Source organism: Zophobas morio, unplaced genomic scaffold, assembly GCF_036711695.1.
Source record: "Zophobas morio isolate AGI-343-1 ecotype UQ-CSIRO unplaced genomic scaffold, CSIRO_AGI_Zmor_V1 ptg000131l, whole genome shotgun sequence".
NCBI lineage: Eukaryota > Metazoa > Arthropoda > Insecta > Coleoptera > Tenebrionidae > Zophobas > Zophobas morio.
The window spans coordinates 349,120-362,648 of record NW_026972236.1 but is presented as its reverse complement, the minus strand read 5'-3'; the positions used below and the strand labels follow the sequence as shown (position 1 = coordinate 362,648).

Sequence of the window (13,529 nt, the reverse complement as noted above, 5' to 3'; positions counted from 1 at the left end):
GACAGAATGCTATTAAACATTATTAGTTTACCTGCGAGTAAACTTTTGTTAAAGCAAAACTTTCTGACCTTTCTAGTACAATGTTAAACATATTTTTTAAAAAATAACACCCATTTGTGTTTTCGTGGGCGCCTAAAGTGCACCACAAAATCGTATTTAACTAATATAACTATTACAGAAAATTCTATATTTTTTTAAAGCTTCTCTTAAAAAAAATATGAAACGAGCGTTAAGTATATAAACTATTGTACTCCGGGTTGACATATAACGCTCCATATGAAGTTGAACAAAGTTTTTAAATAAAAAGGTGAACAAATTTAATAGCCCAGAGAATTATTATAAAGCTACTTGTTGCATCTTAACATAGCAAAAAGAAATAAAAAGGAATTTAAAAATTGTGAAAAAAAGTAAAATAAAATATTTGTTAAAGTGAGAAAACCTTCTTTTTACAATAAATATTAAATTTATCAAGGAAGTGACAAGGGAGGCTTACATATTTTATGTCTATTAAAATAAATTTTTTCCCCTTTTGTTCACTCTTATTCTTTTTTATAAGAGCGAGCTGCTAGCTTCAACAAGGCAAAGCAAAAAGAAAATATCTATAAAACAAAATGAATTCAACAGCTTTTGATATATCACGCAAAATACTGGTAGAAAGACTTTCAAGCTTTTTACCAGAAACTAATAGAAGTTTATTAAGTTATTCATGAAGGTTGGAGTAAAGGAACAGAGACGTCAGGCTTAGACCAGGGTGACTAAGGGGGTAAAAAGCAAGGGTTGTATGCATGGCAGAAAAAAGAGCTAGAAGGGTGATAACCGTAACCATTTTTTCTTCAACACAATAAACTTTTTACAAATGTTGTTATATAAAGGAACAAAAAGTTTTTAAATTGTAGAGGATATGGTAATTTAAAAAATATATTACTACTACCTCAGCTATAAGACAAAATGAATTTTAAAAAATTTAACACCCTATAGACTAAAAAGTTATTGAGTTTTTAACTAACTCGCATTGAAAAAAGATTCGTATGGCTGTTTGAGGGAGATGAAGTATATGTTATGCCGGCATCTTCCTTATTTCTCCCTTGATTATTTGAACACTTAAGAATAATAGAGATAATAAGCAACAATAATATAAAATAAAATAAAAATGTAGTCACTGATTCAGTAGAATTAGTCCTGCTATCGGTTTTTTTCTTTGGGAGTTTTCCTCCGCCCTTTTTGTTACGTTCTTCCTTCCTTTCGATAACAGCACTTACTTTTTTAGTTCTAGCTAGTTTGCGCATCTGTGGCTTCTGCTTAAAGGAGAGGAATATGTTTGCTACTTTAGACATAAGTAAATTTTGTTACCCTATTCTTTCCACTAAGTTTTAAGGCCATAGCTTTTTCTGATACCTCTAAAACTGGTAAAATTTTTCTAAAAACGTTATTATCTGACTTGAATGCGGGACTCCCAGACTTTTTGTAGTCTACGTTATTTTCAAAGGGCGGGTTTTTGCTTGGGGATGGGGAAGAGCTTGACATTCCTTCTTTAACATTAAGCGTAAGAGATTTGCAATTGAATTTATCGAATTGGACCGGCGAAGTGGCTTTTAAAAGGGGTTGTTTTAGGTGAAAAACTTCATTATTTGTTTTTTCAGAAGTCAATTTCTTTTTAGGTGACGCTTTCATACCGTCAATACCCCTTTTCCTTTTCAATACCAAAATTTCAGCTGGTTGCTTGGTATGCTTACCGCACTTAGTTGAGGTAATAGGGCTACGAGCTTTTGAGCTTGTTAAATTTTCTATGTGCTTCTCAGCAACGTCAACTCCTGCATTCCTCTTACGTATGATTAACTTAGTAGAATTTTTTAAAGAACTTATAATTCCAGCAATATTAAAATCTTCAAAGTATTCTCCACTGTCCGGTAGAAGATTTTCTTTGGATTCGGTCGAAACCTTTATTTGAGGAAGCATAACAGAAATGAAATAGTGATTCCTCTCTATAGAAAATATAGCCAACAATTTATAACAGGTGTAAGCAAACAGATAAATAAAAATATAACCGATATAATCTGTATAACCCGTAAAAACAATAGGATTTATAAAAACTTATATAGAGTGGGAACAACCTAAAAGATAAGTTTGGTAAAAAATAATATGAGTTATAGTCTATTAAAGCTTTAATATTCCACCATGGGGACTAAGAATGTAAAACGTTTTAATGCTACGCTAACTTGTTATAAAGACAAAGGATATAGGAACATAGAAAAATGTTAAGTATTTAGTCTAAACAGGAGCAGCGGTAAATTTAAAGACTATGAAGGGTATTTATTATAATATACTAAAAAAAGTACAATTTGAAGAAAAGAGGAAGTAAACAATACACCGGCGTTTAAAAAAAACTTTAATATAATATAGAATGATTTAGGATTTTTATAAAAAAAATTGGTAAAGAGTTAAAAAGGGGACGGTAACTAAAGTGATTTGCTATGTTTGACTTATAGTTATACTATATATAAAATTATTTAAGTTTTACTATTAAAATATTGCTGAAGCGAAGGAAAACATATAGTGTCACAAAAAATTTAAAGCCAATATATTTTATAAAGGCAAGTTCTAAACGGTTATGCAAATAAGAACGAAATTACTTAATAGCTCAACTCGGCAGGGCAAAAATAATGATATACTTAAAGATAGCGGTTGTTGAAAGCTCTACTGGAATATGGTAAAAAGATTTTTACTTGTTAGTAACTAGAGTTAAGTGTAAGCGGCAGTTTGAAAATATACTTTTAAAATTTATAAAAACTATAATAATATAAAATACGTTTTTTATAATAATTTAAATAATGAAGTTTGTTAGCTTTATTTTGATAACTTAATTACGTTCTTAGTAATACTTTACCGTTAATATAACGGTTAATCTATGATCTTTTCAGTTGACAACCCTCATTTATTTAATGTTTCCAATTAAACCTACAGTAAAGTTACTTACTTTTTGCCGTCACTTAAAAGCCTTTGAGATAAATTTTATTACTCGAAGATCCAAACTCAATATATTTTTATTGCGAACAAATGTATATAATTATAAAGCATACAGTCATAGAGGTTAATAAACTGCTACTCAGGAGCCCCCTTTAAAGTAACAATTAAAAAATTATTTAAAACATAAAGTATTTATTAAGGAAGATAAACAAAATAATATTACTTATAATTTTCAGCTACAAACTATTCGAAATTGCCATATTAATTTTTTTTTAGACACATAAATTGTTGGTTTACCACATTTTACTTTAAGTTTAGCTTGCAATTGGACAATTTTATAAATGGGGGAAATCGATTTCTATTATTGGAATTTCCTCAATTAGAAAGCTCATATTTGTTAAAATGTAGTTTCTGTGTAGTCAGTTTTTATTCTTACTCTTAACAGGTTTCGTTATTACCACCTTCTTTTTTATATATTTTATACTAAATTGAAAGTGGCTTATATTTAAAAAAAAATGTTTTTTTATTAACTCATAGTTTAAATTTTTTTTAACTACAATCACTTAAAAAATTATATTATATTTTTTAAATGACTCTATGACTTAATTGGTTTAGCAAGCACTCTAGTTTTTCCATAGCGTTATGTATATCTAGTTTTTAAAAAGCTTGCTGAAAGCAGTTATATAAAGGGTAGAGCAGTAAGATACTTTGCATACGCAGGCCATTCTTTTAATATTTATAATTGCATATATAAATATTAATAAACAACAGTAACTTCGACTTTACTGTATCAGTTTAGAACATTTAAATTAAAAATTAACACTTTCAGAAGTAGCTTGAAAACTGTTTTCTCTGGCGTTTTCCCTACATTTGGGTTTCCTTTTTTTTAAAAAAAGCCTATATATAAAATAAAAATCAAGCCGGGCGAAATCTAATATATGAGGGGGTGGCACCTACATTTTTTATAAACTAAATTTTAGCCCTTTACAAGATGTACTGTTCGGATAGAACATGATATCACCTTTTGGCCTGTTCTCTCATGTCTTTATTTTCAACTTTGGCTAAAAACGTTATAATGCCAGTAAGCAGTAAATAACATTTGTTAACGTGTCCAGAGTTACTAAACAAGAAGGGGAACTTTTTTTATTGGCGCTCCAAGCTTTTGTGAACTGATCAATTTTTTTTTCAAATTTCTTCAAGTGACTAAATCTTAGTATCTAAAGTACGGAAATAGGATTTTTTAAGTTTTTTTTATTGCACTTTCGCAGGAGCCTGTCACTGAGTTTTTGGAAAGCTTGAAGCTTCTTGAGGGGCAATTCTCTTTTATATTAAAAACTACTTAAGCTGATGAATAAAATAACTATTGCACAAACTAAAATTTATATATATATATGCATAATATTTTCTAAATACTATATATTTATTAATTTACTTTCAGAATATTTTTTTTATAGTTAAGTATATAAATATTGTGTAATTAATATTTAGATTTTCAGGTAACAAATAAAAATAATTATAATACTAAAATTTATTTAAATTTTTTTAAAAAATAAAATATATTATTTTTAAAAATACGATTAAAGTCACACTTGTAAATAGTCGCTTGTAAGCAAAAATAAAAAATATAATATTATAAAAACGTTAGTTTGAATACGCGGTAGCTTCACTTTGAAATTTGCTTATCAAACTAAATGTTTACTTTTATTTATTTTACAAATATATTTATGTAAATTTTTCTAACAAATGGATCCAAAAAACTTTAAAGTCTCCTCAGAAGCGAGAGAGAATGCCCAAAAATCACTTGTTAATAAGTTATAAATAAATTTATTAGCTCAATTTTAATCTTTTTATAATTTTCTAAATGTAGCTTATTTACATTTTTAACTTAAGTTCAATTCGTGACTGCGCTACAATCCCAAATTAAATTATAATGATTAACATTAAAACAAGTAATTGACTACTTTTATACCTTAAAAAATGTGTTCTTTAGAATATCATAAATACAATAGTTTTTATTAATTTATTTATTGTCCTTATAGGTCAACGAGTTCAGTAGATTAACTAATTTTTGCTGATTATGGCATAATAGTGAGAGTGTACGCTTAACAGGTGTTGCCAATGTAGAAATTAATTGAGCCCTAAAAAATTCCATAAAATTTAAGAACTAAAAAAAATATTTAACACATAAAATTACCTCAAAATTTCAATGGGGGGAAGCTTAGCGAGAACAACCATCTGCGTAACAGTAAAAATTACTTCGTCCAGTTGCATTCCTAGAGACAACTAGTAAAAAACTCTGCATTATTTTTATAATTTGATAAAAAAAATTTTTTAAAAAAATTGGTAACACTTTTAGTAGAAATTTTTTCAATATTACTTTCAAAATTTAAAATTTTATGAAAATTAAAACAAACTAAACTTTTATTTTTTATTTTTTATAAATTAAAATTTTTTATCAAGTTTATTTTAACTTAAAAAAAAGTAAATTGATTTAAAACAATATTTTTATTGACAGAATAATCCTTTTATTAAAAAAATGGTGTAAAAGTCTTTATTTTATTTACAAACAATTTAGTAAAAGTTCCTATTTACGTTAAATGAAATAAATCAAACCAGCTTTGGATGTTTGGAAATAATATTAAAAATCCCAGGTAGATTAGAAGGATTATTACTCGTTAGCACTGCAGTACTCGACGCAAAAAAGGGAACCAACGCTGAAGAAGAATATTAATTTTTAACAAAAAATTCATCTTTTAAAATGAAAAATCTATAAACTAGCTTAAAGATTAGGTAAATTACAACTAAAACGGTAAAAAAAGTTAAATTTCAATAAAATAGTACAAAACTTTAAACCCGCTAAAAATAAATAGTAAAAAGACATGTAAAACAAATAAAAATAAATTTTCTTAAGTATTGCAAATTAACCTTTAAACTCGCTCTCCAAAAGAACAACTGAGGAGAGTCTACAAGGAAAGATTTTTATCTTTGCATCTTCTTTCGCTAAAAGTAATCTTAAATCAATCCATTCCTTAGAATGAAAAGTTTATATTAATAATAAGGAGAAATATATTTTAAAAAAATTACCCTAACTGTAAGATTATTATGATGAACAAATATTTTCAATTTGTTGCCTCTTAATAAATCAAGAAGCGTTTTAGCAATAAACACATTTTGGGGATGAGGGACACCTCAATTAGAAAACTAATAAAAAAAAAATTGATTTATAAATTTGAAATTACATTTTTTCCAAAAAGGTACAATATTTTCTTGGGCAACAGTAGAGTTGCTCCGGTAGGATAAACTTCTTGGAGAGATATTTCCTAAAAACTCAATAAAAATTTAACTATTTTCCTCCAAGTATATAATGGAATATATATTAAAAATTCTTACTAAAAGGTGGTTAGATAAAAGCAAAATAGAAGGTCGTTTCATAAATAAATAAAAAAAGAAATGTCGCAGAAGACAACAAATTCACTGCGTGACCACAACTAAAGGGCTTCATGCCTACTTTCAATAAATTTTTGTTTTTTAATTTTTGTGATTATGTTTAAAAGGAAAAAAAAATTACCAACTAATGCATATTCTAAGCGGCTAGGTTTGTCAAAAATAATAATATCTATATTTTCTATAGTTTAAAATTTAATAATGTATGTGTCACTAATTATTAATCAATTTATTTTTATCTCCATCCCCCTTGCCTTCACTCTTTTTGCAAGTTTGTTGTGTATTATAATAAAAACAAATCTTTTTGAGCTTTTAAAAAGGGATTGAAGTTATTTTAAACGATGTGAAGGAAGCTCCTTTTTGTCTTCACGGGCCAACTACCTTGTTTGAAAGATTTTATTTTTGTAATAAAAGTTCTGGAGATAATTCTGGTAAGCCACCTTTAGCACGACTTTTATTAAATGTTTTTTAAATCAATTCAAATTTTATTTTAAAACTTTAAGGTTCACACTATGAATCTAAAAGATTTTACGCCTGTTCTGCATATCGAGATAGAAAACTCTGTTCTTTTTATTGCAAAGAAGAAGATCTCAACAAACACCCTCAACGCTCCGTTTCCTCGCATCATCTTTTACTACCATATAAAACTACTTATTATAAAGAATCGCTGAAATCTGCTTTGCGACTTTGTAGTGTTGGAAAAAGTCTCTTGAATTTTTAAATTTTCCTTTTTTAAAAATCTCAAATATATTTTTTATAGACGTTAAATATTGTGAAGACTGTCGCCTCCTCATATATGAAACTTTCCATAATAATAAATATAAAGCAGTTACAAGTGAAGTTATTATCAACCAAAAACACACCGATCAACATACTACTGTGAACCTAACAAAGGAAACTATACTACAGCCTTCCTTTGCGCTGAAGCCGTTATCTCAAGATAAAGGCAATGCCCAGTTTTTTTTTTCTGCTTCCACCTGCTCCGTTTTACTCTCTATTCTTAAGCAAACCCAATCTAATAATGTTCTTTGCATTGGCACTCCAAGGTGTTTATAATTACAGTTACTTGCCGTTTTTTTTGTTTGTCTGTAGTATGTTTTAATAATAAAAACACATCACTTTCTCTAACGTTCTATAAAATTTATAAATGATTATAACAAATATAACTTTAAAAACTTTTTCTAAATTTTAAATATTTTTCAACTTCTTAAATCTCTTTTATTTTTAATTACTTATTTTTTTGATTAAATCATTTTTAAAACTTTTTCTTTTATACCTATACATACGTATTTTATATATAGCAATGTAATAATACTTATATTAATTACATTATAGCCTTATTTATAAAATTAAATATCATAAACCAAATTTTATTACAAAAAAGGCTTCACGGGTATATCCAGCGAGAAAAAGTCCTTTCAAGCTGCGAAGTGAACAGCCTCTTGCTAGATCTGGATCCTCGCTATGTACTTTCTTATCAGCTTAATTTGGTACCTCTTATGGACGTTACCTTTTTTTTTGCATCAGAAAGTTTTTTTTCCGACAACATTTTGTCTTTTCAATATGTGCAATGGCCACGTGTTTAATAGTGATGAAAAAAAGCGGCTTACAAGTTACTTAAAAGTTTGTGTAAGTTTTTACTTTTGACTTTTTTTTTAAGAAAAAATTTTTCTTAATGTATAAGTTTGTTTGGAATTAGTTTGCTATTAATAAAATTTACTTTTAATATTTAATGCACGACTTTTTTGTTTCACATTTAACTTTTTAGCATTTTTTTAAAAAAAGATTGGATTTAATAATTTTATTAGTCCTTTATATTTTTTTTAAGTTTCTACCTGTAACTTGGTTGCCGTTTAAAATAATTTCTTTTTAAACTTTTTTTTTAGTAAGTTTCTGTATTTTTATATAGATAAGGGTTTTTTTCTAATTGCTGTTCATCTTTTAATTGAGTATATAAATAGTATAAAAAGTTTTTATTTTTTCTTTTATAGTTTTTATTAATCTTTTTGAATAAAAGGATTGAAATTATTTTTAATTTAACTTAGTAAATATGCACTACTACTATTTAATGTGCTTTATGGCTTTAAATTTTTTAAAAATAAAATTTACTGTTGTTTATTTTATATTATTAATTGACTTAATTTATTCAACGATTTTTAAACATAAAATTGATTTTTTTAATATATTTTATATCTTTTAAAAGTCATCGATTTTTTTGTTGCAGATTGTTGATTTATTAATTATTTGAATATAAATAACGTTGATCTGTGGATTTATTTTTAATACTAATTTTATTTAAATTAAAGAAAGTTATGTAGTTTTACTATTCTGTTGCAGACTTTATATTATTATTCTTAATATGTTTATAACAGGATGCTGTGATTGTGGATCCTCCATTCGGTGCTCTGCCTGTACTAGTCTCTTCGGCGCTGCGCAAATTACTGGAGAGTGTATACATTTTTAATTTAATTATTATTATTGTTTCTTAATACAATTTTTATTTTTTTGTTATACTTCCTAAATTAATTTAAATTAAATTAATTTAAAATTTAAATATTACTTTTTTATTTAACTATTTAATTTTAATTGGTGTTTTTTATATTTATAATGTTAAATTTTTTTAATAAATATTTGTTATAATTTATTATATGAAACGTTTTAGTTTTTTGTTATACCTTTTACAAATTAATTTTTATTTTATTTTTAATTTTATAGATTTATTTTATTTACATTAAATTTTACTGGCCTTTCCATATAATGTAACTATTTTAAAAAAAATTATAAATTTAATGATTTTGATTTTATTTTTTATAAATTTTCTTCCAGTTTATTTACTATGAAACGTGATTAAATCTTTTTTTAGGGTTTTTCATTTTTCATATTTATTTTTTAAAAAATTCTTTCTTTATTTTTTTAATAGTTAATTTAAATTATTCAAATTTTTTTGATTCTAATATTTGTTAACCTTTTATTTTTATAACCTTCCTAGCTGTATTGTCATTTTTTATATTATAATATATACAAAAGTAGCGAATAAAAAAAATTTTGTTAAACGTTTATTTTTGTATAGTTTACATAATTGAATATTATTTCATTTTATATAAAATTTGTAAAGAAAAGATTTTATACGTTTATTATTTTTAATTTTTAGATTATTTTAGCAATTTTTTAATGTCTAATTTTTGACTAGATAGAAAATTTACACGAGCAATTTAATTTTATTCTAAAATCTTGTAAAGGCTGTTTCTGTAGTCTTTTTATTATATTTCAATTTTAAATTTTAACGAATTTTTTGTGAAGAACTTATTTTTATTGCAGATAATTATATTTTTATATTTAATTTATTATTTTATTTGTATATAAATTTGATTTTTTTAGTTTTTTAAAAATAAATCTAATTTTTTTATAATTTTTTTTTATTAAATTTTATATTTAGTTATTATAAGAAATTACTAACTTAATGAATTTATAACTGTATAATTTTGAAATTTATGCAGGTTTTATTATATTTTAATGAATTTGATTGATTTTTTATAGGTTTAGCTCATTATATTTTCTGATTCTGGTTTATAATTAACTTTTAATAATTTACTGAAAAGGCATCTTCGAAATTTATTAAAATCTTTTGGATCTTCCCTATTTTTTTAACATCGTTATTGCAAACATGCGAGCCCTCACTGAAGCCGCTTCACTACCGCGTCAACTACGACAACCACCACGTGTTTAAGAAAAGAAGGTTTTAAATTTGCTTTATATATAAATTTAATAATTTATACGTAAAGAATTTATAAATAAATATTATTTTTAAAATATATTTCAGCAAAAAGATTTTTTATATTTTTTTTTTGTATTTAAAAATTTTATTTTCGAAATATTTAATTATGGTAAAGTACTTGAATATAATTTGTATTTTCATTTATTTTTATTATTCATATTAATTTTTTTGAAATTTTTTTATCAATTAGATAAATTTAGCCTTTTTAATTTTACTAATTTTAATTGGTAATTTAATTTTTTTTAACTGTTTCGTTATTATGGAAAAGTAGTTAATTTAAAAAATATTTATTACTACTAGAAAATTTAACATTTATGCATTGGATTTTCTATACTTAATTTTTATATATTATATTTTTTTATATTTTTCTTTTTGATTTATATAATTTTTTTAAGTTTTTAATTTCTTTTGAAGGTAGAATGTATTTTCTTCTAGTTTAAGTAAATTTTAATTTACGAAATTTTTGTTATAGAAAAGTATCTTTTTAACTTTTTATTTTAATTTTTTTTTCTTTAAACAAATTTTTATTAAAAATTTCTAATTTATTTTTAATATAGAATTTAATATTTTTTAAGTAAATTATAATTTATTAAATTTTTGTAACAAGAAAGTTGTAATTTAGATAGTTACAAAGGTTTTTTATTATTAACTTTTTATATATATTTAATTTGTTACAAGTAAATAGCATTAACTATTACTTATATTATGAATTTTTTAATTAAACTTGAATTTTATTTATAATTATTTTTAGAAATGAAGATATTTCATTGGTGAGAATATTTACGAACGTTCCTTTGAAGCAGATTTCTTTAGCAGACGTTGATGGTTTATATTTTTCGCAAATTTATAAATTTTTAGATGAAATATTCATTGCATTTTATTTTTTTATTTCTCATCTTTTCGCAGTTTATTTAATTATTAGATTTATTACATTTTTTAATTGTTTTAAGCAAATTTTGTTTTGTTCAGAGATTTTCAAGTTTATTTTTTTAATTAAGGTAATTTATATTTTTTTTAAGTTAAAGTTTTTCAGATTTATAAATTTAGTATTTGCTTGATGTGAATTTTTTATTTATTAAATTTACTTTTATATAAATGTTTATTTATTTATTTTTCTTTTTATAATAAAGAATTCGGTCTAAAGAAATTTTAAGTTGATTTTAAAATTCTATTAAAAAAATTAATATGTAATCTTGCATTTTTTTTTTCAATTTTTCTAGTTTTTTTCAAGTTTTATAAATGCTTATAATTCTTTTTCTTTTTTTTGGTTATATATAGATTTTCTTTTAATTTATTAAGCAATTTTTTAAATATTAAGCTTTACATTTAATTTTAAATTATATAAATTTTTGTATGCCGGTTTAATTTTTTCTAATTTTTTTTCGAATTTTTTTTATTAATTAAACTAAACTTTATTTTAATTTTTTTAAAAAATAAATTAATTTATAGACCTTTAGGTCATCCTCAAATTATTTTATTGATTCAGGTTCTTGTTAGCAATCTTTAAGGCACTTTTATAACGCTTTTGCTCTTTTTTTTTTTAATATTTATAAGTAATTTTGATAGACTCCCTGATTGTATAAAAATTTTTATTAACTAATATTTTGCACGAGCATTGATTATTTATAAAATCTCATTTTCGAAGAAAGGATTACATTTTTATTTTAGTTTCTATCAAGTTTTCTTTTACTAATAAAAAATAGATTTTATTTTACCACAACTATTTTTTTAAGGCTATCAATTCTGTCGGTATTGCGAGATTTGGGTCAGCCAATACAATTGGCACTGCCGGCGTTGCAACACGTGCACTTCCGTTGCGGGGCGGAGGCGGTATGTTCACTGCAGCGAATGCAACACGTGTGTCAAACCTCACTACATGCACTGCGTCGCCTGTAAGAAATGTCTCCCATCTCCTCATTCCTGCGAAAAGTTTTTCTATATATTCATTTTCTCGTTGACTTATTATTATTATTTGATAAAAAGAGAAAATATGAAACTTTTTGAAGAGAACTTATAAAATTTTGAGAGCAGCATGATTATTTTTTTAAAAAAATTTAGTGCAAATTTAAATAAAATTATATTTTTATTTATTTTACTATTCCCTTTTTTATTTATTATTTATTATTTACTCATTAATTTATAATATTTTTTAATATATGAAAAGTTTAAGTAAACAATGCCATTTTTTTTTTTCAACTTTTTAAAGTTTTTTCTAAATAATTTAATTTAATAATTTACAATTCATTTTAATTTATAAATTTATATATACACACATTTATTTTAATTTGTATGAAGATATATTTTAACTTTTATATAAAGTTATAAATTTCGTTAATTTCTTGGTTTAATTTTTAACATATTTTTTGGAAGTTTTTATATATTTTAACTTTTTTATATTGAATTAAATTAATAAAATTAATATAATCGAGTTCATCTAATTTATTAACTCAATTTATCTTATATTTTTAATTCTGCTTTTATTCTTATTTTTGCAAAGTTTTTACTAATTTAAACTTTTATTTAATTTATTATGAATTATATTAATTTTGTTAACTCGAGTTAATCTTTTTTAATTCCTTGATTTTTCTTTTTTAATATTGTATTTTTATATTTTTATCAATTCTTTTTTCCTTATAAAAACTTCTAGATTTAGAACTTTTCAGGAAAACGTAAAATTTTGTGTTGTTTGCGGTGAAGAAGGCCACACCCGTAAATACTGCCCTTCAAAAGTTTTTTTTTTAAATTTTATAATTCAGTTTTATTAACTTTTTATAATTTATTCTAATTTTTTTTAATGACGAAATTAATTTAAGATTTTTATTTGTTCTGCTCTTAAAAAATTTATACTCAATTTTTAATTTTTTGTAGCGATTTCTTTAAAATTTATATATTTCAATTTAAATTTCAAAATTTTCTCATAAGTTTTATTATATAACAAAATACGTCAATTTCGTTGCTATTTTGCTATAATTAAATTTTCAAATTTTTTTTTATTGTACAATTTTCTTAAAAAATTTTTAATTCTAGAATTAATTATTTTTTGCCTCTTTTATAAGTATTTTTATTTGTAAGCCTAATACATATTTTTAAATTTTAATTTAGAATTTATATTTTATTATAACCTTATAATTATTATTTTTTTAAATGTTTTGTTTAAAATTTAATTTCAAAGTTTCCAAACTTCTTTTCGCAGTGAATTTATTAGCTATACTGAAATTTTCAAAAAATAATTTTATTTTTTGTTATTGCCAAGAAAAAGTTTATTCTTTTTTAAAAAAAAATTATCAATAATCAGTAAACTTGAAAAGTTCTTTAAAGAAGAAGTAAAACCATAAAGTAAATTTAA

General features: G+C 23.6%; 1 protein-coding gene and 1 long non-coding RNA gene across 2 annotated transcripts; one reads left to right on the top strand and one right to left on the bottom strand.

Annotated features, from left to right (window-relative positions):
• Positions 1-5,038: 5,038 nt before the first annotated feature.
• On the bottom strand, positions 5,039-6,274 carry LOC135145143 (uncharacterized). Its single transcript, XR_010283345.1, has 6 exons — positions 6,204-6,274; positions 6,049-6,152; positions 5,890-5,992; positions 5,578-5,678; positions 5,159-5,247; positions 5,039-5,102 (listed from the first exon to the last, which is right to left on the bottom strand). It is a non-coding gene; the product is annotated as an uncharacterized LOC135145143 (long non-coding RNA).
• Positions 6,275-6,609: 335 nt separating this feature from the next.
• On the top strand, positions 6,610-12,889 carry LOC135145153 (rRNA N6-adenosine-methyltransferase ZCCHC4-like). Its single transcript, XM_064077251.1, has 11 exons — positions 6,610-6,679; positions 6,729-6,839; positions 6,912-7,112; positions 7,169-7,454; positions 7,793-7,874; positions 7,936-8,037; positions 8,781-8,858; positions 10,008-10,144; positions 10,935-11,008; positions 11,917-12,075; positions 12,831-12,889. Exons 1-11 carry the CDS (start codon positions 6,610-6,612, stop codon positions 12,854-12,856), a joined length of 1,326 nt encoding a protein of 441 aa, XP_063933321.1. The 3' UTR covers positions 12,857-12,889.
• Positions 12,890-13,529: the final 640 nt, after the last annotated feature.

Excerpts from the sequence above, each read along its gene's own strand:
- LOC135145153 (XM_064077251.1), top strand. The coding sequence starts at position 6,610 with ATGTATGTGTCACTAATTATTAATCAATTTATTTTTATCTCCATCCCC. Across the intron at positions 6,840-6,911 it reads AAGTTCTGGAGATAATTCTG|GTTCACACTATGAATCTAAA; the intron begins GTAAGCCACCTT and ends TAAAACTTTAAG. Across the intron at positions 11,009-11,916 it reads TTCTTTAGCAGACGTTGATG|GCTATCAATTCTGTCGGTAT; the intron begins GTTTATATTTTT and ends TATTTTTTTAAG.